This window comes from Sinohyriopsis cumingii, chromosome 17, assembly GCF_028554795.1.
Source record: "Sinohyriopsis cumingii isolate HCF-2022 chromosome 17, ASM2855479v2, whole genome shotgun sequence".
In the NCBI taxonomy this organism is placed as follows: Eukaryota; Metazoa; Mollusca; class Bivalvia; order Unionida; family Unionidae; genus Sinohyriopsis; species Sinohyriopsis cumingii.
In genome coordinates, this window is record NC_142977.1 from 31,883,192 (window position 1) to 31,910,681 (window position 27,490).

Here is a 27,490-nt window from a genome sequence, read left to right on the forward strand (position 1 = left end):
AATCGGCTTGGAAACGCTATCTATTTTTGATCTTCCGGGTATATACTTTTTTTTAATCGCGTCGCTGGGCTTCATGTTGATTGCTCGGGTAATCTCGTTATTTAACGCTGCAATTACGCCTGGCAACCTTTTAACCCATTCGCGAGATCGTTTTTCTTGGATGAATTCCTTCGCGTATTGATACCCAAATAACCGTTCAGCAAGAGTCCGATTGAATCGTTCAACAATTGCCTGATCACGATGTAGCGCAGTATGAGCTCGTCGTATCGCGACGCTATGATGTTTCAGCGTTGATAAAACAGCGCCGCGAAATTCATTGCCAGGATCAACTTGTAATAGATTTGGCCAGCGCAGAGGACCCCTTCGGTAAATCCGCTCAAACGCATTGGCTACTTCAGTTGCTGACTTTGTTTTTAACGGCTCCGCTTGTTTGTATCGACTCGCAACATCAACTACGGTTAGCGCGTATTTGTAACCGTTGTCATGCGGCAGAAATAGTATATCAGCTTGATGAACTTCATTGGGTACGGTAACATCAAAGTGCGAGAAGTTGATTTGTTTAGGCGGTGGTAGATAAATTTGCCATATAGCCTGTTTGGATAACCAATTAGCCGCAACGGCCTTTGTTACCTTTGCAGCGCTTGCGAGTTTACCAATTGCGGCCTTCCCCTTCCAGTATCCTCTCGGAGAATAATAGATGGATTCCATGTTGTTATTATAAACGCTAGCGTTTTCAATTACCAGCGCGAGAAGCTCCGCTTCCAATCATTAATTTACCTTTCATAGCCGATTTTACCAACCATGAAGCCAACTTTTCTTTGAGGGATTTATCAGGAATGGTATTTAACGCGTGAATTAATTTTTACATCCGCGATATGACGCTGTTGCAGATCGCTACTTTTGTAGTAAGCAACATCATGAGCATGACACGCCTTATCGATAGCGTTTATTGGATACTCACCGGGTTTGGGCTGATTTTGATCATCGAGTCTGATATCTAATCGTGTTCTGGGGCCACAGTAGCTATATCCTGGGAGGTGCTTTTCTCCTGGATACTTTGCCCACGGGGTTTCGGGGAGTTTTGATAACTTGGCTGCAATATCACCTCCTCGCTTTTTTTAAAGCATCCCCGGGTCTAGCAGAAATAAATCTAAATTTCTTTGTACCGCATTGTACACACTTACCAGTAAGCGCCGATCTGTTATTTCTTGTTGTAACGGTTGTCATATCATTTGTGCCAGTACGCACTCTACACTTCACACAATATAGATCCATAATTTATGTATAGAGATATGAATATAATTGATTTTTCGGCGACTAAAACGAGAGAACCAGTTAAGCATGTTGCAGCGTTACCAAACTCGATCCGGATGATTATCATCGGACCATCTGGATCCGGCAAGACGCAATTGTTACTCAATTTAATAATGAGATGGATGAAGTGGGATAAGTTGTATTTAATCGCCCCTAGCGTAGATGATCAACGATGCTACGAGGTGTTGAAAGATTTTAACGAGAATGCATCAGCGATCGCTGAAAAAAATGTTATTGAGTTTATTACAGATATCAATGATGCACCAGGTATTGATGATATTGATGGCGACATTAACAATCTAGTCGTGTACGATGATGTTATGTTAGACAATCAAAAAAACCCAGCCAGGATATTTTCCAGAGGCAGGCATAAAAACACCGACGTGATATATGTCACTCAACGATACACTCAGATTCCAAAAGTAATCAGAGACAACTGTAATATTCTTGCTGTATTCAACGGCGTTGATACACACACGCTACGAAATATCTGGCAAACTTGGTGTGGCGGTGACATGGACTTTAATGGTTTTCGAAACTTTTTTAGTCATGCTCAGTCGACCCCACATGGATTTGTAACGATAAATTTACATGATCCTCGGACACGATATCGTATCGGACTTGACCAAATATTCGGTTAAATTGTAAATAATTTTCATTGTATATAACCACTTAGCAGCAGGGGGGGAAATGACATCGACGCGGTCGTCGCGCTTTTTTACCGGACGCTGACGACGCTGGGATCGGCGCGCAGAAAAGTGTATTAAACCAAATGACGTCACCGTCGTGTAGGATGGACCGTCGTCGTTTTTTTTTTTACCAGCGCTGACTACACCGGATCCAGTGAGTGCAGAAAGTAATAATTAAGCAAAATAACGATTGGACAAAATGTCGGATGCCCCCCCCCCCCCCCCCCCCCCCTGCTGCTCCAGATAGCTGAGGTGATGAAAATTATGCTAATTTGTTATAGTACTAGTGAACTTCATTCATGCATAATGCACATACTGATTCTTTTAGCTGCCTTGTCACGGGAAAATATTCAAAATAGCTCTTTCCTGTCAAAAATGAACGTAAAAATGAGGGGTTGGTGGCAGTGTTTGTTGAGTGTAAAATCCACCAGTAGTCCAACGCTGTATTTTCGCAGGCTCTATATTAACGCGGCAAACGGGATTTCCCGATTAATTTTTGGACACGCGCCGTCTAGCAGTTGTTTACATATGCAAAGCTGTAGCCAGTAAGGACGCAAATATCATACAGCACAATATCCTCTAAAATATCTACATTTTTTAAAATTTTAAAATAAAAAAAAAATGAACATCACTTTTTTGTAAAGTGCATTCATTTACCTTTATCATCATATAGAAAACTCCAGTCGAACTTGCTATACCAGCATTGACTTTGATTATGAATTATATTCAGTATATTGTCTGATGTTTGATGAGTATAGGTCATATACTGCTTGTGTCATTCATGTCCTTACAAGGTTAAGGTTGCAATTTTATTGCATGGTAGCCAATATGGACCAAAATTTACAAAATGTTGCTTATGATCATACTTCTCATAAATATATAAGAATATAATAACAGTTAAACGTTCTTGAAATAGTAATAGTTCAATAATAATATTAATAACAGTTGTTATATATTCACATTTCATTGCCCACATTACATTTAAAATTCATATAAAGTTAAATAATAATTGCTTTTAATTTGTATTTTGTTATTCATGGAATTACAGTTGAATTACATATATTTGTTTGATTTTATTATTGGATCCTTTCATTTATTTTGGAAATATTATGCCAGTATAAGCGTGGACATTTCTTTTCATAGGTAAGTGGTATTTTATATTTATTATAATACCTGCGTGCTACCATAGGTAAGATGGGCAAATACCACGATAATATAGAGTTGTTCCCCCATGGTACGTTAATCTCGGTCAGTCACCATATGCTCTTATATTTACATTTACAAGCTTCGATTGACAAAGCATTCTGATAGGAATAGAAAGAGGGAAAGTCACTGAAACTTTAGAAATAATAAGTAAGCAGCAATAACAAAACAGTTTGAATATGTACCGATAAGAACATCGAGTACCGCGATAATATAGCGTTCCAGGCCACAGGTGCTCGACGCGGGCTTGATGTTGAGAAAGAAAAAAAAAACAAAAAAAAACAATAATCTGAAGGAAACAAATCATACAGAGTGACAAAAAATACCTTAGATTCCTAATTCAGTAAGGGTGATGGGGGTAATCTAAGGTATTTTTTGTCACTGTATGATTTTTTTCCTTCAGATTATTTATTTTTCTCAACATTAAGCTCGCGTTGAGCACCTTTGTTCCAGGCATATAAGGAATTAACCTGATTGCCAGTCAAAATCTCACATGCATGCTTCCTACAAAAATCATTAGTTTGCTTTTATCTGTATCATCATTGTGAAATTATTCTCATTTTTAGCAATAGGTCATCGTCGGATGAAAATTCACCAAATAAACTGTCCAGTGTGACCTTTTATTTATCATGGTCTGGGTCCCTGACGTCTGTTCAATGTTTTACTCTTCATTATGAGGAGTAATAGAGTAGAGAGAGGTCAGGGAACCAGACCATATCGATGACTTTATTTTAATACCGCTTTCCAAGCGTTTACAGCACGGATCGCTCCACCAGTTGTTGTGACGAAAACAAATAATTGTTGCTTTCACTATTTCGTTATTGACGAGTATGGTAGGAGCGTAATTCATTGAATGGAAGGTGTAGGTAGGATTTGGAGTACCGGTTAAGGTAGCCTACAAAGTAGTGATATTATAGGAAAGATGGGATGTGGGGTTTCCGTTCCAGTTAAACCGGGTATGTGATCTGATTAACATGATTTTGACATGTTTTACACACACACACACACACACTATATATATATATATATATATATATATATATATATATATATATATATATATATATATATATATAACAGATACACACACATGTGTGTGTGTCTGTCATTCTCTATCTCTCTATCTATCTATATACATATATATATGTGTGTGTGTGTGTTATCTTTTATATATATATAGAGAGAGAGAGAGACACACACACAGATACACATGGGTTATTTAATATTTTTTAAATATCTAGTGTGTACTGATTTTACCTTGTGTATCTTGATGTTCATGAAAAGTATTATTTACTATATAAAGATAGATAATATGCAGTCTCTCACTGCAAGTATGTGGTCCGAGTTTATCTGATCCTTCCATCCTATTTTGTGTATTCTGGCATTCATGTTGGGATTTTGTCTAATGCTAGAATCTAAGACATCTACACTGATATTCATGTTGTATGGTCGATGTCTTGCTGCCTAAATAAACGGCATTGTGTGCTGTGTTCCCAGGCAGACTAACGGGAAAGAGAGGCCACATTTTCAGGAATACCTCAGATTTGGCAGACCATATAGACACTTTTCCATAAAATAAAATCTGATTGTTTTAGTGTCACTCCAATATTCTAATGGATTCTTTTTCTGGCACAAGCAAATTGGCATATTTTTGAGTTATGTTAACCTACGTTTCAGTCCAGTGGAATGGGATGGAAGTCAGGAATGGAAACCAGTTAAGGGATGCTAAGAATCTTTAATGAAACAAAGCTTAATAACATTCTTTTCAGTATTAGTATTTTATTATGTTACAGAAACATACTTTAACTAAATACAATTTGGGAGTAAGATGTCAACCCAGACAACATAAATATCAGGTTAGATATATTATATTGTACATTGCCGTAAATGCCAGTATATCTAAAATGGGAGGCGGGTGGTCAGAGGAAACTTGGACTAGTATCTACCATGAATCTGCTAGTCAGCTTCTGATCAATTATGAATCGTACTTCAATATTCAAAAGTATTTAACTGGCTGTATTTAACAGTATTTAATTGGCAGATGCTGTTTTTACGATAACATACAGCATAAATTAATGGAAATGCTGCTTTTAGGATAACATACAGTATAAATTAATGACAAATGCCGTTTTTAAGATAACATGCAGCATAAATTAATGTATGCAGGGCTAAACCTGAATGACAATTTTGTTGTTGTTGTGAAGTTTATATTTAGATAGGGTCATGCTACCAGACGAAGTGGGTGACTACATCACATAAAAAATGTAAACTTTGCCTTCTTCTGTTAGGAAAGCAAAAATGACCTTGCCCTGTGATTTTTTTTTAGAGATACATTCACTGACAGTACATTTTGAGGTACCCCCTTGCCTTAACCAGGTTAGTTCTACCACTGAGTTATAGTGAAATGTATTCATCAAGCCATCAGTACCTTGGCCTAGTTTTGATATAAATTACGCCGACAAACAAACTCGAGAACATTCACAGGCATGTGTTTTGACAGCTGATTGACCATTCACGGGCATGTGTTTTGATAGCTGATTGACCATTAACCCTTTTCTGAGTAAGTTGGCAGCTATCAGATAATATCACTGCCCAATTTCCGCATGTTATCCCTCGATGATAAAACATACAAACTTGTATTTCGAAGCTTTAACAATAGTATGTAAATAGCAATTTGTGTTTTAAAATCAGAATCAGTGATCTGGATATTTTAACTGCCTCTTATACACTACTTCGTCATAAAATTAGTTTTGAAACTGTAAATGAACCAGTAACAGGGAAATAATGGTGGACATCGCTAAGTCTGGGAAGTACCAGTTTATTGGATTATCTGTTTTTGTAAATCATTGGGCAAATATATTCAGAAAAATTTATAATTCATAGAAAGTGAAATCTAGGTTTTATGTTATTTTAAGGTTTAACTTTATGCAGTTATGTAGGTCAGAAACATACTGGACAAAGCTATGTTGTAAGATTAAAGTTGTTTTCTGACTTCACTTGTATTTGTGGAAAAAAGAAGCGAAGCAGATACTATTTAACCAATGCCTAAAATTACTACAAGTACTTAGACAAATAAATAAACCATAAATTTGCAATCCTGTCAATGGACTGTTGTAATGAAGCAAAGTGAATGATTACACATAACGAAAAACCCTCCTTGTAAAGAAAAATTGCACTCATGTCTCTGTTGATTCGGTTGGAAAAAAGGGTTTGTTTGTATACTGACTATAAAGGAGCCATGTCTGTAACTTTATGCATTTTAGTGTGCTATGTATGAATAGTTATGGTAATGTTTTATATCCAACAAAGAAATGAGGAACAGTATGATTTGAAGACATGTATGTATTTGCCCTCATGCATGTGGTACATGGATTGTTTCAAATTCTGTTTAGAAATCTCAGAAAGTGCCATTATTGAGAAAATATATTTTAAAAAACATTAAGAAAATTTTTCACAAATTTGATTAAGGGTAGTTGATAAGCATTTTTACAAACTTGCAATTACAATAATGTAATCTGTTTACTCAGTTAAAATTTGTTACAATGAAGTTTCTATTATTCTTTTAGAGTCATATGAAATTTTGTCTTGAAAATAAAGTACAGTATTGCTTAAATCAAGTGTTAAATGCAAATATGCATTCTACAAAACTGAGGGCATAATTCAAATATATATATTGTGTTTCTTGCTTTGCATCCACTTCTCCTTGTTGAGCTCTTACTTCTCCCTGTTCTGTCTAAAAGAAGTTACTTCTCCCTAAAATTCTAGTCTAGCTTGACCCCTGGATAGTATTTCGCACTACTGCAGTTTGACTAATATATTTAAAAAATTTAACATAGACATATTATTAGTAGTAGTAGTAGTATTGCAGCAGAAGAAAACTTAATAATATGATCATTATGTTTTTTAATTTTAAACTGGTAAAAAAGTATCAGCTATTATTTTAAAGTGTAATTTATATTTCAAATATATTCTTGATTAATTAGGAAAAATATTGCTATTTGAATATTTTAATAACTTTGAAATGTTAATTTGATATGAATAAGTGATTAATTCTTTCTATCTTCGGTAATAATAATAAGAAGAATGGCTAAAAAAAATTAAGGTAGTGAATGCACCAACAGATTGAAATAAGATTTTAAAAAAGCTTTGAAGACACTTTTGTTCAGATTGCATTGTTGTGGAATGTTTGGCATTTAACTAAACAAGGATACAAAGTATATATTCCAAATACAGGATTTGTTGTGATTGAGGGAACTTGGTCACTTTTTGCTCAATCTGCCTTTATTTTAGTTGTAACTGTTACAACAGTAGATATCTTGCATGGTGTGTGTGTGTGTGTATATTCTTACATATTTTTTTTCTTCCTACCTGCACGAGAGTCAGTATCACACCATGTACATTACTCTGGTCTGTCTCCTAACAAAGGCATGGATTTAACATCGCACCCACCATTGATGACTATGTTTATCTTATGAGAAAAGACCACATCAGCATTACTTAACAGCATGATGTTACATGGAAGTAAGCTAAGCACTCCCTATATAACTAAGGTGTTTGAATAATTTTTGTTGGCGTGATGACTTGCTCAATATTTGAAGCTAACCATGATTAGAGAACAGCATGCAAAGGTAGCCATAATTAGACCATGTTTTCTACTCTGTGTCAAATGGGCATTTACACATTTGGAGAAATATTACATGTTCCTAATGAGAGTAGTATGTAGATTCTAACACCGTTACCTAAACACAAAATGATATCTTGATTGGTCAGAACAGTTTGTAAATCCAAATTTTTTTCTTCTGATGCCCAAAAGAAAGTATGGAGTTGGGAGACATGATAATAATCCATCAGGAAACTGGAAGCATAGCTATTGTTCTTTTAGGCCTTATGGAGTTAAATAGTGAACTGAACTTAAAAATATCTTTGAAGTGAAGAATTTATTTGACACCAGATTGTTCCTGCATCTCACCTGGAAAGAAAGCTTATTTATGGTGACCCTATACAATTCAATTTCTAGGTGAACTCTTTACCTCCCAGTTGGATGGTGATGGTTATTGTTATCTATTATCAGGTTTACCAGATTACATCTACACAGCATATAAGGACAATTTGGTTTTTCCATCTTGAGGGCTTCGAATATGATTATTAATAACTTAAGCAAACATTTCATTTTTTGTCAAATGAAATATGTATCACTGCATGTACCTATATCAGGTCTTTGGGATTATAATATGGAAATAAAATAATAATTCTGTATACAATGTGGTATGTCTTAGTTCTTGGGCTTGTTAGAAATATGATACTTTGTACAACAATGAACCCACCCAAACAAAGGTTTTTACTTATTCATTTTTGGTTGTTGTGGGTATTAACTTATTCATTAGTTAGCAAGGTACAGTGGCCTTTTGTATGTGAAATTGCAGTCATGTATTGAAATACAATAAATGATTGTTATAGGGACAAAGGTTATTACAATTCCTTTCAAGTACAGATATTCTCTATGACCAAATTTATATCTAGGTATGTTGGACCTGAGATTTATTTAGATAATGTGCTACTTGGCAAAATAAAATAGAGTACTTTTTAAACTGCAAGACCGCTCAGTGGCCTAAGTGGTTGAAGCATCTGCCTTGGATGTGGGAGGTTGTGGGTTCAAACCCTGGCTGAATCATACAAAAATCTTATAAAAATGGTACTTAGACTAAGCAGCTACCTCTCTTAATGCTCAGCATTAAAAGGTTTCAGGACAGCTTGGCCTGATGTCAGGATAATGAGACAGGGTAGGACATAATGCTAAATGTCTGCAGGATGTTTTAACAAGGTTGTGTCACAAAAGTAAGATGCCTCATGATGTGACAGATCACATTGTGATTGGTTCTCATTATCCAAGAACTAATATGAAGTAATCTGGGTAGCTATGACATCACACAAAAAATTGAAACAAATTAATTGCATCCATGGCTACACATGCTTTATCAGATCTTGTCATATCACCTCAGTGTGCATTAAACTGTTAATACTTTATTACACTATAGAATTCAGATGAATTGAAATTTTGCAACATTTGGTTGTAAACTGTATTTAAATCTTAATTGAAGAAAACTATATTATTTTATATCAGATTCAATTTAAAATTTCCAGTCTGTAAAAACTGATTAAGAAGAATGGCATATGTAAAAATTATGAGGCTTTCCATGACATTCTTTAGTATTAGTGATAAATGTCCATAAATGACATGCCATTAACTATACTTTAATTGACAGTTAAATTGTACTCATATTGGTGTTTTCAAACTTGATATGGACTTCTTCATTAGAATCAAGCCAAAATGTAACTTAAGGTAGTCTTTTACCAAGGTATCCTTCAGTAAATGTATCAGCTTTCATCAGGTGAAGAAATGGAGTTCAATTCCCATTTTATATTCAGTGATTTAAAGTAAAATAGTTTTAACTGAGTAGTTGTATATTAGCTGAGCGAGGAATAACAGTTAAGAAGTCGTGGAAATTTGATTTTGTAATAGAGTAAATCTACCATATACAGTAGAAACTGCCTTGAAAGACCACCAAAAATAATGGTCTCTTAAGACAGGTGGTCTCTCAGACCAGGTCATAACACTGTATAATCAATAAATATGTGCATGGAGATCATGGTCCCTCAAAACAGGTGGTCTCTCAAAGCAGGTTTTACTGTATACATTTATCTTGCTTATACTTATATAATATAAGTAACTGGTGGTAATAAAACCATAAACAATCCAAAATTTCCACTTGAAAGTGCAGGTATTCAGTTGCATTAATTAGTGGGGCTCTGAGTGGCCAAGTGGTCTAAAGCACTCTCTGTTACAGATCACTGCCATCTCACCTCAGTCTGTATGGGTTCTAGTCTTGGATGCGGCCAATGTTGGTATGTGAGAAAGCTTGCCAGTAGCTTCTCGTGGGTCGGTGGTTCTTTCCTGGGTTTTCCTGGGTTCTTCCTCCACCTTTAGTGCTGGCTGCCATTTATAGCCTATCATGTGCTGAAAAACGGCATTAAACCCCACAACAACATTAATTATTTTTGTCAAGCATGCCATGCTGAAAGTTTGACATGGTGATTATTTTGGCATTGTGTGCATATCCAGTCATACATCAAGCCACACCTAGGTTTAACCTTAGTATTATATTTTTTATTACATACAAGTCTTTTCTAGTTAAATAAATGCTCTCATTATAAAAGTTTGTAGTGGGCTTTTTTGAAATAAAAATGATTGGTAGTAATTAAAGCCACTGAGCATATAGTATAGTCAAAAACTGTAAAATGACCACAGAGGAACATAATGGATGTGGTGTTTTGAAACATATGGTTTTTGTGTAAGGGAAATGGGTACACTATTGATTTTGTTATTTTGTGGTCATCTGATTCACCGGAAAACTTATTCTGATCATTGCACTTTTTCGTTTTAGACTGAATCCAATTCATAAAATAGTCAAATTTTACAAATACTGTTTTAATAATGAGAGGATTTTCAGGATGCTATCTTGTTATACATTTTGAACGCTCTATTATGGGACATGTGATTGCAGGATTAAGACTGAATTTCAAAAAACTTAAGCTGAAAATTCAACTAATATGCACAAATTTTAAACATACACTGTATATTCAAGCCTGATCTTTGTTCTTCTTTATACAAATCTTCCCTATACATGTATTTATAAATTCTCAATACCCATACCTCTATTTGTCAAAGGTAGGATGATATATTAATGTTTGACATATTGTTTGGGTCCATAGTGTACTACTGGTATGATTTCAGTGACTTTCTTTCTTTGAAAATAATATTGTACATGTACAATATAATATCAGAAATCATTTGCATTTTTCGGTGCAATTGTAAACAATGCAGTTGAGGAATCCAGTTTCAGGGTGCATCAATAATGCTGTAATTATTCTACACTTATATACCAACTGATATCTGAATTTGCAGTTCATGTTTACTGATAACGGGTTTTTGGTAATGCTCACATTAAACTTTAAAGACATGAATAACAGAAGATGGAACATGGTTGTTTGAAATGCATGAGGTTTTGTTGTTTCATTCCAAGGTGTTATTTGATATTCCCCAAAGCTAGTGAAAGCTTGAGGCCTGGTGGCTATAATAATACCATCTTGAATATTATAAGCCAATATTGGAAAACTTTTTCTTATTTATGAAGTCATTTAGATACAATATAAAAACCGTGTACCATTTGTATCAAATACATCAATGTAATACAAATTTAATATTTGTATTTTCTTTTGCGAAATAGATTAGGCAGTAGAGTCAGGCAAAATCCAGGGACTACTGTATATCATAAATAGTTATATAATTCTTCAAAATATTATATATACAGAAAAACTTTATAATGGATAATAATTTCTATTGACTCCTTAGAGAAAGTACAAAGATGTCTTAAAGCTAACTTAATATTCAAGTGCATATAACATCTTTCATTTCTTTTATAATTTATTTTCTGTATTAAAAATATTTTTATAGATTGTTTCATATTACTGGACTGAAGATATTACCTACTCTGTAATCCTTAGGTGGTTTTCCTTTCTAAAATTAGCAAATGGTTGTCATTCATGACATCAGTTGTACAGGTGATGGTTGTCGTTCATGTCAGTTATACAGGTAAGCAATATCTTTTAATTGACTGTCAGCTTCAATGAGGAAAAAAAAGTCAAGAAAAGTTTACTGGACTTTTTATTTGCAGGGTACAGTACTTCTTAGTACAGGGCAGGTATAGTCATAGATCCCATTTACTAAAATACCTCAGTATAGGTATAATGCTGCTTTACCTATAAAGTGGGCTACATTTCGGTCTCTTATGAACAGCATTACACGAACAGACTAATGCATTATTTATGCTTGCTTTTAAGTCAAGTCCAACTGCAGACAAGATGGACCCAAATCTGCCACTGCATAATAGGCTGGCAGATTAGGGTCTGTGTTTTTGTTGTTGCAATGAGTACTGTACTCGTAACAAATCTATATAGTCCTAGATCTGTCTGCACATAAACATGGTCACAGTTTAGACGGATTCTTCATAGACCTGATGATAACATTCTACGGTCCTCCCTGGTATCCCATGACCTTGCATCAGATCACCTCTGCATTATATGCCATCTTGACTTATCAGTCCCTAACCCTCCACCTTTATCTGCTACTAAGAGAAACCTCCGTATGATAAACAGAACCAAAGTAATGCATGACATCCAAGCATACCTAACAACTTGCTTACCTCTACAACAGAACAACTCGGTAACTGCCTGCGTTCATTGCTCGACAAACATGCCCCAGCTTCCAAGTGCAGAGTATCAATTCAAAAGTGTTCTCCATGGCGTAGCAGTGTTAGGGACCAGCTTCGCACTGCTAAAAGAGACAGCCGTAAAGCTGAGAGGCTTTGGCTTTCCACCAGACTCACTATTCATAAGCAAATCTATGAAGCTGCTAAGAAGAATGTCAGAAATGTAGTCCATGCAGCGAAATCAGCCCACTACAGTACTAAGATCATGGAAAGTTCCAGCTCCAAAGAGCTCTTCAAGATTACTAACAAGCTAATGTCAAGGAACAAATCAACACCGTGACTTCCAACTACCTTCTCTCCAGTCGACCTTCCGGACAATTGTCTGCAAATTTCTTCCGTGACAAAGTACAAACCATTAGAGATAAGCTTGACACCACAATTTCAATTGACTTGTCATCACCATACAGTTGGGATAAAAAATTTGAGCGGCAACCATTAGCAGCCTTTGAACCTGTCTCTATGGATTTCGTACGTACAGTCATAAAGAAGAGTGCACCAAAGTCATGTGAACTTGATCCAATTCCAACATCACAGCTGCTTGAGTGCTTAGATCCAGTATTGCCTTCACTAACTGATGTTATTAATACCTCTCTCTCATCCGGGGAATTCCCATCATTTTTCAAAACTGCCATTGTAAAGCCTCTGCTGAAGAAACCAACACTAGACCATAACGATTTAAAGAACTACCGCCCAGTTTCTAATCTCCCATTCATGTCAAAAATCTTTTAAAGGTTGTTCTATCCCAGCTTGTATCTCATCTGAATTCAAACAGTCTTTTTAGCAATGTACAATCTGCATATCACCCTTGCCACAGTACTGAAACTACTCTTCTAAAAGTAGTTAATGACATTCTCTCTGCCTTGGATAGCAGATAGATTACAGTCCTCACTCTCCTTGATTTGTCTGCAGCATTTGACACAATAGACCATGATATATTACTTCACCGTCTCCAGCATGTATTTGGCATTCATGATGCAGCCTTACTGTGGTTCAAGCCTTACTTGGTCAACAGACACAAATTGTATCTGCAAATGGAATACACTCCAGCCTAGTTGATCTATGTTGTGGTGTTCCCTAGGGGTCTGTTCTTTGACCTGTTCTCTTCATTCTATACACTCAGTCGCTTTCAAGTGTCATAGATCATCATCCAGTGTCTCACAAATTGTACGCTGATGACACCCAAATATACAAATCTAGCCACTCAACTGAAGTTGATGCTACCATCCAAAAGGTGTAGAGAGGTGCATTTCTGATGTGAAATCATGGATGACATGTAACAAGCTGCACATGAATGATGATAAAACTCAGAGGCCATTCTGATCACAACACAAAGACTTTCTCATTCACATCCTTTACCTCAAACAATAAATATCAGCAACACAACATTAAATTCACACAATCAGTACGAAACCTAGGTGTTACTCTGGACAATACTCTCACATTGCACCAACATGTCATGAACATATGCAAGGCTGCATATTTAGAGCTGAGACGCATCAGCTCCATTCGCATATATCTTTCAGTTGATGCCACTAAAACACTTGTGTGTTCATTAGAACTTTTAAGACTGGACTATTATAACTAAATTCTGTCTGGTTCATCTCAATATCTGCCACAGAAACTTCAAAAGTTCAAAACACAGCTGCTCGGATCATACTTAGAATACCAAGATCAGAGCACACCTCCACACTGCTCTGTACCCTACACTGGCTATCCATTCGATCCAGAATCAAACACAAAATTTGTTCTCTGTGCTACGTTTCACTGTCGGACTCTAGTCCAGCATACCTATCCGACGTCACCCATGTTTACACACCAGTAAGATACTTACGCTTCTCTTCTGACAATCATATATTCATTATTCCCACTATGAAAACAAAGTCATACGGACAGCGTTCTTTTGCATACCAGAGCCCAGCAACGTGGAATGAATTGCCCACTGAACTTAGACACAAAGACACAGTGATCCAATTCAAGAGTGCTCTCAAAACTCACTTATTTCGACTGCAAGAACAAACTTAAAGACCTAATATTGTTTCCTACCTTAAATATTCTCAGCATGTTGTTTTTTTATGTTTTCTAATTTCATGGTGTTTGTTTTTGTAATCATATCATTATATATGTTTTTTATTTTATAGGTGTTGTCTAATGAATGTAAAGCGCTTAGAGCTTCTAAAGGTTAGGCACTATACAAAGTCCTCATTATTATTATTATTATTATTATTATCTGGGTCTTTGCAGTTGGATTTATTTATTAACATCTTTAAAGTGCTTTACAATACTATCTGCCATCAGATATTTTAAAGTGCTATGTCATTTGAGTTAGGCACCTGAATCAGACTTGACAAATTACAGTAAAACATCTGATTATAACACCACCAACATTTAGACCACTCCCAACTAACGACACTAAATAAACCACTCCCAAATAACAAATATTAACAAGCATAAATAAGTCATCTGAGCCAGTTTGTGAAAATACATCTACTACCAATGGAGACCACATTCTTTCAGTTTGGTAAATACTCTGAAATAAGTAATTGGTTTAAAGCTTATAAATACACACTGATAAATACACAGTGGAACCAGATTTAGAGGACACATTTGTATGACGGACACCCTTTTTAGTAAAGCTGCTTTATCACAGCCCTAGTTATATATGGTTCCTCACAACATTAGATACTTATTTAGTTGAAGCTGCCTGTCTCGGGGCCTCGAGTGGCCAAGTGGTCTAAAACGCTCTTTGTTATGGATCACTGCCATCTCACCTCTTTCTGCATGGGTTGAGTCTGGGATTCGGTTAATGTGGGTATGTGAGAAAGCTTGCCAGTAGCTTCTCATGGGCAGTGGTTCTTTCTGGGGTTTTCCCTTGTTCTTCCTCCACCATTAATACTGGCCGCCATGTATAGTCTATCATGTGCTGAAAAATGGCGTTAAACCCTACAACAACAACAACAAATGTCTGTACTATTTGCTAAAAAATACATTGAAAGTTCTCCCTCTTTATGATGCTGTTATCGGGACTTTTACAAGTGACCCTTCTTTTAAGTGAGGTATAGGTAATATGAGGGATGTTATAACAAAATTTTGTCACAAAGATAAAACATCTCTTTATGTGAGAGAGCGCATTATAATTGGTTCTCATTAGCCAAGAACTAATAAGTAATTCAGATAGCCATGACGTCAGAAAATTGAAGCAAATTAATGGGATCTGTGACTGAATCAGGTGCTTGATAAGAGGGTCATCTGATGAAAGACCACTTGACTGCAATAAAGTGATAATAGTTACTGTATAGTGTTATCTATAGAATTCAGATGAATTGAAATTGTGCAGCATTTCGTTGTACACATTATATAAATCTTAATTGAAGAAAACTTTATCCTAGTTTATTTCAGATTTAATTTAAAATTCCCACTCCATAGATAATGATTAAGAAGAATGGCATATACATTTGAAATTCATTGACTTCCCATGAGATTCCTTAGCATTAGTGGCATGTGTTCATAAATGACATGTCATTAATGTTTTTTTTATTGGGAGTTAAATTGTTTTGATATTGGTGTTTACAAACTTGATCTGGACTGCTTGACTTGAATGAAACCTATATGTGACTTCAGGTAGGCTTTCACCCATGTATTACCTTTAATTAAGTGAATAAATGGAGTTGGATTAACATTTTATATTTAAAGTAAAATAGTGTTAAAATCTGCAGTTGTATGTCATCTAAGCTAGGAAAAACAGTTAAGAAGTCATGGAAATTTGATTTTATAATAAAGTAAATCTACTATACCTGTATATATTTTGACCCAGGTTTATAATACACAAGTATATACTGTAAGTAACGCATAATGATAAAATGTAAACTTTCCCAAATTCTATATGAAAGCACAAGTATTATTTTTATAACTATTTTTGTCACATATGCCATGGTGTAAGCTATCATCATATAAATATAACAGATGGTCTCACATTACAGGTAATAACACTATATAATCAATAAATCCATACAGTGAGAATCTGGTTTCCCAAGACAGGTGGTCTTTGATAGTAGTGGTCTTTCAAGACAGGTTTTACTGTACCATACACTGAAACGTGCAATCTGACTCAATTAACATGACTTTACAATTTTATAGTTTTACAGATGCAAGTTAGTCATTAGAACCTGCAAACTTGGCAATAAATAATTTTCAGATGGAATATCAAATTGCATACATGTACTTGAGTTTATGATGGTTAATTTTCTTGCAGTGAAAGGTAAAAGAGACCCAGCCAAGATCATGAAGGGTGAATACGCACAGATGCAGGAAGCCAGGCTTGTTAGGGAGAAAAGCATGAGAGACAGACAACTCAAAATACTACAAGCTGCTGATGTAAGTCCTGGGGTTAGAAGTTATTGCAGATGTATTGACATGTAATTACAAAGACATTTAATTTTAAAGAGTACTTCTTGTTGGAGTTACCATATGCTTGTGGGGGGGGGGGCAAAATTGTATGGAGCATTTACTCAGTCTCGCTGCTGTACACCAGTTAATACTTAAAATTGGATTTTGAACAAATACCTTTCATGGACCTAATAATGTTCACTGTAAAATAAGGTCATGAATTAATGTCTGTTATTTTTTCCCAAATTTGTGTTCCACACAAGATTACTATATCCTGCACTAAAGTGGGTGGTATTATAGAAAGGTAGACAGATGTAGACAGATGTAGCTCTACAATGATAACAAATAATCTGGAATTTCTAGTTGCACTACAAAATACAAAGAAAAAAACCTCATTTTTTGGACCTGATTTTTTTATACCCAAAATTCGCCCGTGGTCGGAATCTGATTTTGTGTCCAGATCTTAGACTTTTTGGTCTCAGATCTGAGGCAAACTGGTATGAACTGCAAACAGACAGGTGAACTTTTGCAAAAAGTAGGATAAGATGGGCATTTGGAATAAAGAGTGGTCTTGATACAAAAATAATAGGTCCATTTAGCAACCAAAAAAAAAGAACTTTTTCCCTTCTGCTCAATCGCGGGTCAAATAGCCAATGAAAAACAATGTTTCTAACACAACTGGGCAGTATGTTATTGGAATCTCACCTGGAAATGTGTGTTTTGAGATGTATTCAGAAATAGCTTTCAAAATGTGTTTCCTACTCGATTTTCGGGCGAAAACAACAAAAACCTCCAGGGGTTAATGTGTTAAGGCAGGGAGAAATCATTGTGTAGTAAGGAAACATCTGGCTGATTACCACTAGAGGCTGGTAATCATCACATACATTACATTTATATAGCAGATTTACCAGGGGAAATTAGAACATTATGTAAAGGTGGCAGTTAGGACAGGTTTGACTGTATGTACATACTGGATATATATATATATATATATATATATATATATATATATATATAGTTATGGGTTTAATGCCATTTGCCAGCACATGATAGGCTATACATGGTGGCCGGTTGAACGTCTGGAGGAAGAACCCGGGATTACCCCCAAGAAGAATCATCCCATGGGAGGCTACTGGCAAGCTTTCTCACATAATTACGTTGGCCAAGCTTGAGTCTTCACCCATATGGACATAGGTGAAATGGCAGGTGATCACTTTAAACAACTTATCCACCTTGTCCCCATGTGTGTGTGAGTGTGTAAGTGACCATAACATACCTATGCCAACAAAGATTTATAGGTGACTGTAGTTCTGTGGTATTTTCTGGGTTAGATTGGGTGTAACACTTTGTTGACAACAACGCAAATATCAAAATGTACATTATCTTACATACATTTCTAATGGATTCATTCTCTGTCCCAGCTCATGGTTACTACACTGCCTGCCTATATTTATCTTTGTGTTATGTACATGCAACCAAGCAAACAGTATAGTCTATACACTATGGTTGCCATTGCTTTTTTGGGGACTGAAATGCATGGTACTTGTTGATACTGGAAAGTATGTTTTGTAATTCAGGCAATACGGAGTTGAATAAGCTGATGAATTGGCAGATATGGGTTGAAGGCAGTGCAGACTTTGACATCCTAAGGGTGTGAAAAAATCTTGAAAAAGTATGCTTATATATATCTCTACTAAGTAGTATAAGAAGAAATGATTTGGTGAAAATTTGAATAAATTGTTACAATTTCTCAAACTTTTAGTAAGAGTGTTGCAAGTTTTAAACATGTTACTTTTTTGGAATTTTCTTTTTTAGTGACATCCCTCTTTCTGTTTCAGTTTAATAAGCATTTATTTTAATGCCTTTTGAAGAAATCTTTATGTATGTCAATAGAGTGAATAAATGTGTGTAAATGGACTGTAGGTACCATGTTAATCAGATCCGAAGATGGAAAGACTTTTCACAATTTTTCATGTTCATACCAGTTGTTGAGCTGTATCGATAAGTATCTTACCATTGGTTTTGTATAGTGGTTCACATCAGTGGGTGGCATTACATATTGTTATGTCAATATTTGTCTCTACTTCATTAGCTTACTGTAAAGCTGTAGACATTATGGCATTTTGCTTGTGTCTTTCTTTTCTTTGCCAATAAGGAAATGCACTTTAAGTTGTGGGGTTTTTTCCTGTTGTGTTGTCACTGTCGGTTTCAATGGGACAAAATTCAGAAACATTTGTGTTGCAAATTAACATCTTCTTGCTAAAAATTCAATCTTACTTCACAAAAATAAAAAATAAAAATATCTTCTTATTTAAAAAGAATTGAAAATATTGCAAAAAAATATATTACTGTATTTAAAAGAAACGAAGTTGGTTTTAAAAGAAATTTGGGATGAAATGGTTCAAACTTTTACTCTTGTTGGCATTATCCTTGTACATAGTAGTTGATTTCTATGAAAGCTTATCCTTTTTTTGCTTTAGTGAAGTAAGTGTGATTTATTTGTTAATATAAAAATTTATTGATCAGTCAAAGTTATGTGCATGATCAAGTCTCAGTCTTGAAACTACTGTTCATTTGACACCCTGACTGACTCAGCAAATGTAGTCAATACTTTCTCAGTTTTATCATATCTGCAATGTTTTAATGGTTCTTTCATTTTAGTCTATAAATATTTATGTGTGAGTACTATGCAATGACAGTAACCTCAAGCATATGCAAAGTCCAGCAAATCTAATGTACCCAGGGGCTACTGTAAGTCTAGTAATATGGTGACATACAACATGTTGAATTTAGGTATCTCACTGGGTTACTAGAAAATATATTGATGTGATTTGCTCTTAATTATATTTTTTCAAACACAGACTAAAGCTACTGTGAATTAATGGGATCTTTCAAGAAGAATAATGATTATTAATTATCCATAACAAATGGGGGAAAAAGATGTCATAAAGTTAACAGTCTCACAGTAACATACCTTGTTTGGGTCAAAAAAAGTATAACCTGGCTGACGGGGTTCCTTTTTTTCTAGGTACATGAATAATTGTTTTGAGAGCTTTCAGACCCTTGCAAGTTAAACGTTTCTGACTGTGGGATTAACATAAAAGGCACTAATACATTTACCACTAGACCCGTCTCAATCCCAACAATCCAGATTATTAGACAACCAGATAATCTCATTAACATTGGGAAAAAATATGACAGAATACACTAAAAGACCACCAGAGGAGTCGTTAATATTAACTGTAGTTAGATACAGTCTGACATTTATCATCTGTTATGTTCAGTTATGGGTATTTACAAAAGCATTGCAGTATTGAATGGTAATTGATGTTAAATTGATTTGAATCTTCACTATTGATGTATCTATTTAAAGGGTATGTGACATTCCATTTGACTTTTTGTAAAGGCTGTGTTATATATAGAAAATAATTGTAACCTTGCTAAAATTGGTTATTTTTCTTCCTGAAAAAATGCTTTTGTGTTTGAATTTGGGGTATTGTAATTATTGATTGTACCTAATGCACCTGCAGTAATAATGATGTGCCTTACAAAATATGATTGTACAAAGTATTAGCCAATTTTATAATGTCCCACAGTTTGTAGTGTCAGTCTAACCTTAACCTTTTGTCACGTCCATCCTTACATATAGATTATTGCTTCTGTTTGATTACTTCTCAGGGACTCTACTATGACCACTTCAGTGGCCTAGTGATTAAATCGTCTGCCTCGGATGTGTGCGGTCGCAGGTTCAAACCCTGGCCAAGTCATACCTAAGACTTCTAAAAATTGTACTAACAGCTGCCTCACTTGGCACTCAGCATTAGGATGTTATTGTTAGGACTGGTCTGCCTGGTGTCAGGATAATGTGACTGGGTGGGACATCATGCTACATGTTTATGGCATGATGCCTGAAAAATTGTTAAAGCAACGTTAAACACACACACACACACACTCAGAGACTCCACTTATTGAAAAGAAGTTGATTGTCAGGTTCTGTATATTTAAAGGACCTTTACGTCAAGTTCAGCTTTTTTCTGTCAAAAGTGCAGACTTTGATGTGGCCCTATAGACTTATTTATAGTCTGTTGAGATATGACCCAGTTCACTTAAAAATATATCTGTGGTGTGTCAAATATGACTGGTATGGTTGAGTTGACTTTTTAAAAAATTTTCGGTGGTCAGTGTCAAAATTTGACAAGATGTGACCCAGCTGACATAAAAATATATCTTTGATTAATGTAGCTATGGTTCTTTGAATTTTATTTCCATGTGCATTTTGCTCTATAGCTTTGAAATGTATTCTGTTGATTAAAACCAAATTATTTTGATGTCTTGTGTTAAGAAGTTTTGTCCAGTGATAAAAATGTTTTCACTTTTTTGGGGTTAGATTCTTCTCCAGGCATTCACATTGTATCTATATGTCCCAGACCATTTTTCTGTCAGTTTTATGTAATTTTATCTCTTCCTAAACAGAATGGTTAAAATTCACTAAATTTGGTGCATTGGTTTCCCATAATTTAATTAGCTTTGAAGAATAGGATTTTTAAACCTCTTCCATGCAGGCTGTCTGGGAGAGGGTCAAACGTTTGTTAATAATGGATAAAAAGTTGCAATTACAGTAACATTTTAAATAAAAATTATTTTATATAGCTGTACATGTGCATTAATTCATAGCAGGAGGATGGTTAAGATCATCGTAATATATTTTGGATTGTGAGCTGACGGTATAGTCTGGATGGGTTAGAATTTGGGCATTTTGGAGAGGGGGGAGGATAATGTAATAGAATGGGGCAAAGAAAATATATTTTTGTTTCACACTTTTAATTTCCCTCTGAAAGTTTGCAGTTGGACATACATTGACATTAAAACCATAAGAAATGTTTGTTGATTCAGCATTCAGCATTTTCAATATCTCTGAGACTTTTTCAAAATAATAAAATTAATTTATCATTCAAAGTTTTTATACTTAGTGTTCTCAAAGTTGATTGTTGCATATATCAATGAATGTTCTGCATACATCAATGAGCACCAGTTAATTAATAATGTCTATAAGTTTCTCTCTGGACTTCGGATAATTATAATAGGAATTCTCAGATCAATTTGCCATTAATAATAAAAATTGTAACAGTTATTATGAGGACAACATTACTGTCATGATCAATTCTATCCCTTTGTTTTTGAATGCCTGAAAATTATTAAGAAGCACAGACTTTATTTCCTCATATGTGGAGGTTACTCAGTCAACATTACTGATGGAGAATGATCTATTTGACAAGATGATGAGATGGAATCTGACTCAGTCTGCTCAGTTTGAGTCAGCTGAGCTACATGTAACTTTGTAACATGACCGTCCATTGATTTATCATAGAGTTAAGAAAGAGTAACTTACCATATATACTCGTGTATAAGCCGAATAATTTAGGAAAAAATAAAGACCTAGAAGAAGGGGTTGGCTTATCTGCTGGCCAGTGTCTAAACTTGACAGTTTTTAGGTCTTTTTCTTGGCTGCTGTAATGGCTGTAAATCTTGGGACATGAAACAATAATTGTTTCTGTGTCCTAAGACATAGGCATGTAAAAAAAATAAACTTTCGGTGACCCGACAATTATTAAACTGTTATAAAGTACTATGATTGATTTTGTTATTATTTTGTGTGTGTATATTTTCTGATTTCTCCAACACGAAGTTAAATGAAGGTAAATACAGACTTCATAATTCACAGGCCACTTGAGTTTACCAGGGAGACCATGCTGAACTATAATATACAGTACTTACACAGTGCAAAGCATGCATAGTGTCACTTAAATCCTTACTTATTCCCAAATATATTAGATGCAGATTTTGCTTTATTCGTTGTTTCGACCAAATTGCATTCTTCCAGATAACATCTCAGCTAGTCCTAAATAGCTGTTTCATTTACGTTGAATCATGCGTTCACAAGTTTCACATTTTCAGTGATATAATCGATCCAACAAATTGAGGTAATATTGTTAAAAATGTACACATGTTTAATTGTACAAGGCATATAACCATCATAATTTACATGTTCACGATGAGTGGTAATAATAAAGGCTAAAATTCTCATGTAGATAATATTATAACATCAATCAATTTTAGTTTTGTGTTTTAGCTGAAGAAACATAATAATTTTCAACAAGGTGGAAAGCTTGATGTTTCGGCGTCTCCTATGTTGATAGTCGGCAAATTTGTCTTTCATTTTGCGACAGCAGTACATGCCATTTAATCGTTAAAACCCTGAAAGAGGGAATTTTGACCTGTAACTGTACCAGTACATTGATATGTAATTGCCTTTCATTCCATAACATCAGGACGATTACTGTAGTTTTGTAAAACAGGATGTAAGGCATACCTATGAACCTTTCAAAAGCCAAGTTGGGAGATTGAATTAAAAATATAGAGATTGGCACCTAATATCAGGAGGTTTTCCTTGGCATTTTCCAAGCCTTGTTTTCACAAATATTTATCAATCTTCCAGGTCCAATATGCATGAAATTCACAAAAGACTTGCCGTTTCTGCCTGTGACATGCCCTATCTTCCCCCAGGACGTGCCCTATTTTCACATTCTGTTCTGCTGTGTGCTGTGGTCAAACTGCACAGTAGCTAAAGATTAGTCTTAAATAAACAAGCAAGAAAGGCAGCATGGCTAATTAAAAGTTAATCCTTTTCCATGCAAATAATTAGTAAAATTGATTAGCCCTCCACCTTAATTAAAAGAAATCACAATCTACACTATTGTGTGTTACGCAAGCACCAGGAATTGATTGGCAAATAAAGGATTCCTAGTTTTGTTGAACTAAAGGTACCAAATTAGCCAGCCTCATGGTACGGTACATGTGGCAACTATTTTCCCCTCGTTGTATATCCAACCTTATTCCCTTATTGTCAACTTGTAAAGCATTTAGTATTCTTTATTATAAAACAAGTATTCTGAATTAGTTTTTGAGGAAACATTTGCTGTGTGGTATGTATTTTCATTCCTTCTTTTAATTTAACAATGGTAATTAACTTTGGTATATACAGTATAAAAATGCCAGGTGTTCACTCCAATAAGTTTCTTTCATGGGAATAGTGCTATAGCATATGGAGTTACAGCATTCGTAGTGGTCATTCTTGGGATTGAAATTAATTGTGGACGATTTTGTTGTTGTGGTCTACTTTTTTATTCTGGTTTATTTTTCTATTTTTTTATTATTGTAGAGGTAAATAAAATCATTAATTTACGTGAATAATGTTTAAACTTAACATTCTATTTAGTGAAGAAGTGAATTCTTTATAGTAAAGTAATTATTTTGTCACGACAATAATTCACAGGTGATACAACAGAATATGTAGAACTTCTTTTGGTTAGTAGAAATGAAAATCGAAGATACAATTGAATAATCGGGAGTTCTCTGCAAAAATCGGAAGATATTATGAAATCGGGAGGTAGGTGTGGAGCAACACCTAAAATCGGGAGTTTTTTTTCCTCCTGGGAAGAAAGTTGACAGGTATGGTGGAAGGTTGCTTACATCAAAGCAAACTACAACTCAGCTTTTACGGTATTAGCATCGAACCATATTGTTTGTTCTTTGTGCTGTCATACTGGGATTAAATTTTAATGAGTTAGGTATTTACAATTTCAAAGCAAAGTAAAATGTGTGCATTGATATAAAATGCCCATGCAATAATGCATAAATAAACAATAATCAAGCCAAAAGGGAGAAGTACGGCAACTCGCAATTGCTAAACTCTTGCCATCGTTCAATCAAATTGTACACAAATCTAAATTAGGCAGAAACAATAAGAAAACAGAAAATTAAATAAGTTACTTTTCAAACAAGTTTATACCATTTCTTTTTAATAATCATGCACACCAACCTCGAGATAAGTATACATGTAATTTTGTAAAATATAAGTTTGCCTAAATAAACGAGATGTCTCGGAGTTGTAGGTCGACTTTTACGCAGGTCATGCACTTTTTAATCTCTATACTTGTTCAGCTTGGGGGTTGGCTTAAAAAAAATTACGTGAATGGACTTATATGCGAGTATATATGTTAATTATTCAAATATTAGCTTCGTTCAATGTATTATTTCATGCTTATTCAGAAATGTAAATGTAATGTCATTGATTTCAACTATAGCCTTCCAAGTTGGTCTTTGAATAATGTCTCAGAAAGAGTAACATAACCAATATCATAGCTCATTTTAGGCTGCACCATTGTGTCATTCACCCTATTTTTCTTCTTATCTTTGGTACAGCAAAATTGTTTCTGGTACATAATTGACCCCTAAAAATAATGAACGATACAAGATCAATATCATTGAAGATGGACTACCTCAGTACTGTATATCCCAAGCTGGCTGAATGTAGTACTCTTCTTGCCACAGCAAGGACTCATTTTGACTGGATGATGGAAATGTTTTGTTGATTTTGATTAGCTTTGTTAGCATTTGAGAGAACATGGTCAATGATCCTCAATAAAGAATATATATAATCTTCATATAAGGCTCAGTTGCATTTTTTTCCAAAGTAGCATACAAGGAGGAAAATATTTGAATGTATGTCTGCAAAATAAATAAATTATAGAGGGGGTTGAGGAATTGAACTCCAGTATGGAAAGCCCATTTCAGTGCAGACTGACAATAAAATATAAACAGGTAGTGTAGTGTTATTTTTAACCAGTGAAATAAGCAAACTTTTTAACCTGGTACTGAGTACCAGGTAAAAAAGTTTCCTTATTTCTCTTAGGCCACCATCCAACTTCCATTTCTCAAATAAACATTGCAGTGTATACCATATCAAAAAAGTTAGTTATTGAAACCTGTTTTCATGCTCAAGTGACAAATTTATTTTCTGAAGTTTGTTCATAAGAAACATCAATTTCTTGAACTAGTTTTCACCACATGTACATTCATCAAAATTGCTATGACGTGATGGATGTTAGAAAGAGTTAATCTGCCATTAATGGTCACTTTGTTCTTTTGAAGGGGATTGAGTGATTTCTGTGTTTACAGAATGGGTTTTTCATTTAAAAAATCATCTATATGTTGGATCTTTATGTAGTAAATTCATGCAAATTAGTTCAGTATGCATACAGGATAGTGGAAGATAACTAAATCATTTATAAAATATGTACTGTGAACTTTCCCTTATGTTTAATCAAACTTGATCAGATATATTGGAATAAAAAGTGTTGCAGATATTAGACTCATGACCCTGACTTATCAAAAGTGACCAGTGAGATTCTTTTAGGCACTTTAATCATACAACTAATGACCTTTATGCTAACTTACCTTATAAGATGATTCCTATTGCGAACTGCAGAAACCCAGATCTTCCAGCACAGTATGTGCCTGCAGATCTGATTGTAAAGTGTAATCAGAAAACAATTCAAATAAAGTTGACCCTAATCTTCAGGTGCATTATGATACAGCAGGTCAGGAACTTTATTGTTTCCAAATTGACTTGACATATAAACAAGTATATATGGTACAGTAAAATTTACATTTACAAAGAAAAGTAAAATGGGTGAGGGGATTAGTGTTATGGTGTATATCTAGTATGATTGTTGTAATCTACAGTGATAAGAAGCATGAATTCCAGCCACTGGTGTAGAATCATATAGTAATTTCCCAAAATATTTGTGTGTGAGTAATTTAGTAACTCAGTATCTGAAAATGTTTGAAGAAAATAAAGGTTGGTTGATTGATTGGTTTCTAGCAGCACTTTGAACATGTTATTGATTCTATCATTCCGATGAAATGAAAGCAGATTGTATGTGCCTTTCCCAAAGATTGCCCCAAGTGGGTATCAAACCCTTGACCATTTGAGCACCAGTCTCATACTCTACCAGCTGAGCTGTCATGGCTTCTCATTCAGAAATTGAATTAATATGCTATAATGGAAAGGTTCAGGTTCAGAATTCTGTTCAAGTCACATTAATTTAATTTTTGGGGTCGAATTTAAAATGGGAGCTACATTTACATTAGCAATCTAGAAGGTAATGGGTTTAAAGAAGTCATTTTTTCATGTGTGTCATATATGGCTTTATTTTACAAATAATTGAAGTTACAGTGCAATAAATCTTGTAAATTTAATAATTGAGAATGAAGTACTGTTATATGAATTTATGGTTAATGATGATTGTGATCTTTACACAAGATGAAACACGTGCAAGGTTTCTTAATTTTACACCAGATATTTGCATTTACAAAATTTATGATATGAATAAACTTTACTGATGATAACAGATAATGATTTACAATATGTAATATATCTGAGTACATGTTTATTTAGATGTGTAACATTACACTTTAAAAAGCCCAAGTTAGGTCAAGCAACATTCGTGTCTTTGTATTCATGAAATTGTCTACAATTCTGAAGTGATCTTATGTTACACATTGCATTCAACATGGAGTATACATTGTACAGTGAATTCATTCCTTTCCTTGAGTATTCTCTGTTTTGTGAAAAATAAAAATTGATTGTACTTAAATTTGTGGATTGGGAAAAGTGCAAGACATGTAATGATCAATAAAGCTGCCTACACCAACCTTTATTATCATGTTAGT

At 34.6% G+C, this 27,490-nt stretch overlaps 1 protein-coding gene across 1 annotated transcript in view; it reads left to right on the plus strand.

Moving 5' to 3' along the window:
- Window positions 1–3,933: 3,933 nt before the first annotated feature.
- The window catches only part of LOC149778363 (uncharacterized), a 57,462-nt gene continuing 33,905 nt past the window's right edge, over window positions 3,934–27,490 (plus strand). The window contains exons 1-2 of the mRNA XM_089939185.1: window positions 3,934–4,162; window positions 16,782–16,903. Coding sequence (XP_089795311.1) covers window positions 4,129–4,162; window positions 16,782–16,903 — 156 coding nt within the window. The 5' untranslated portion in view covers window positions 3,934–4,128. The remainder of the gene's footprint in view (window positions 4,163–16,781; window positions 16,904–27,490) is intronic.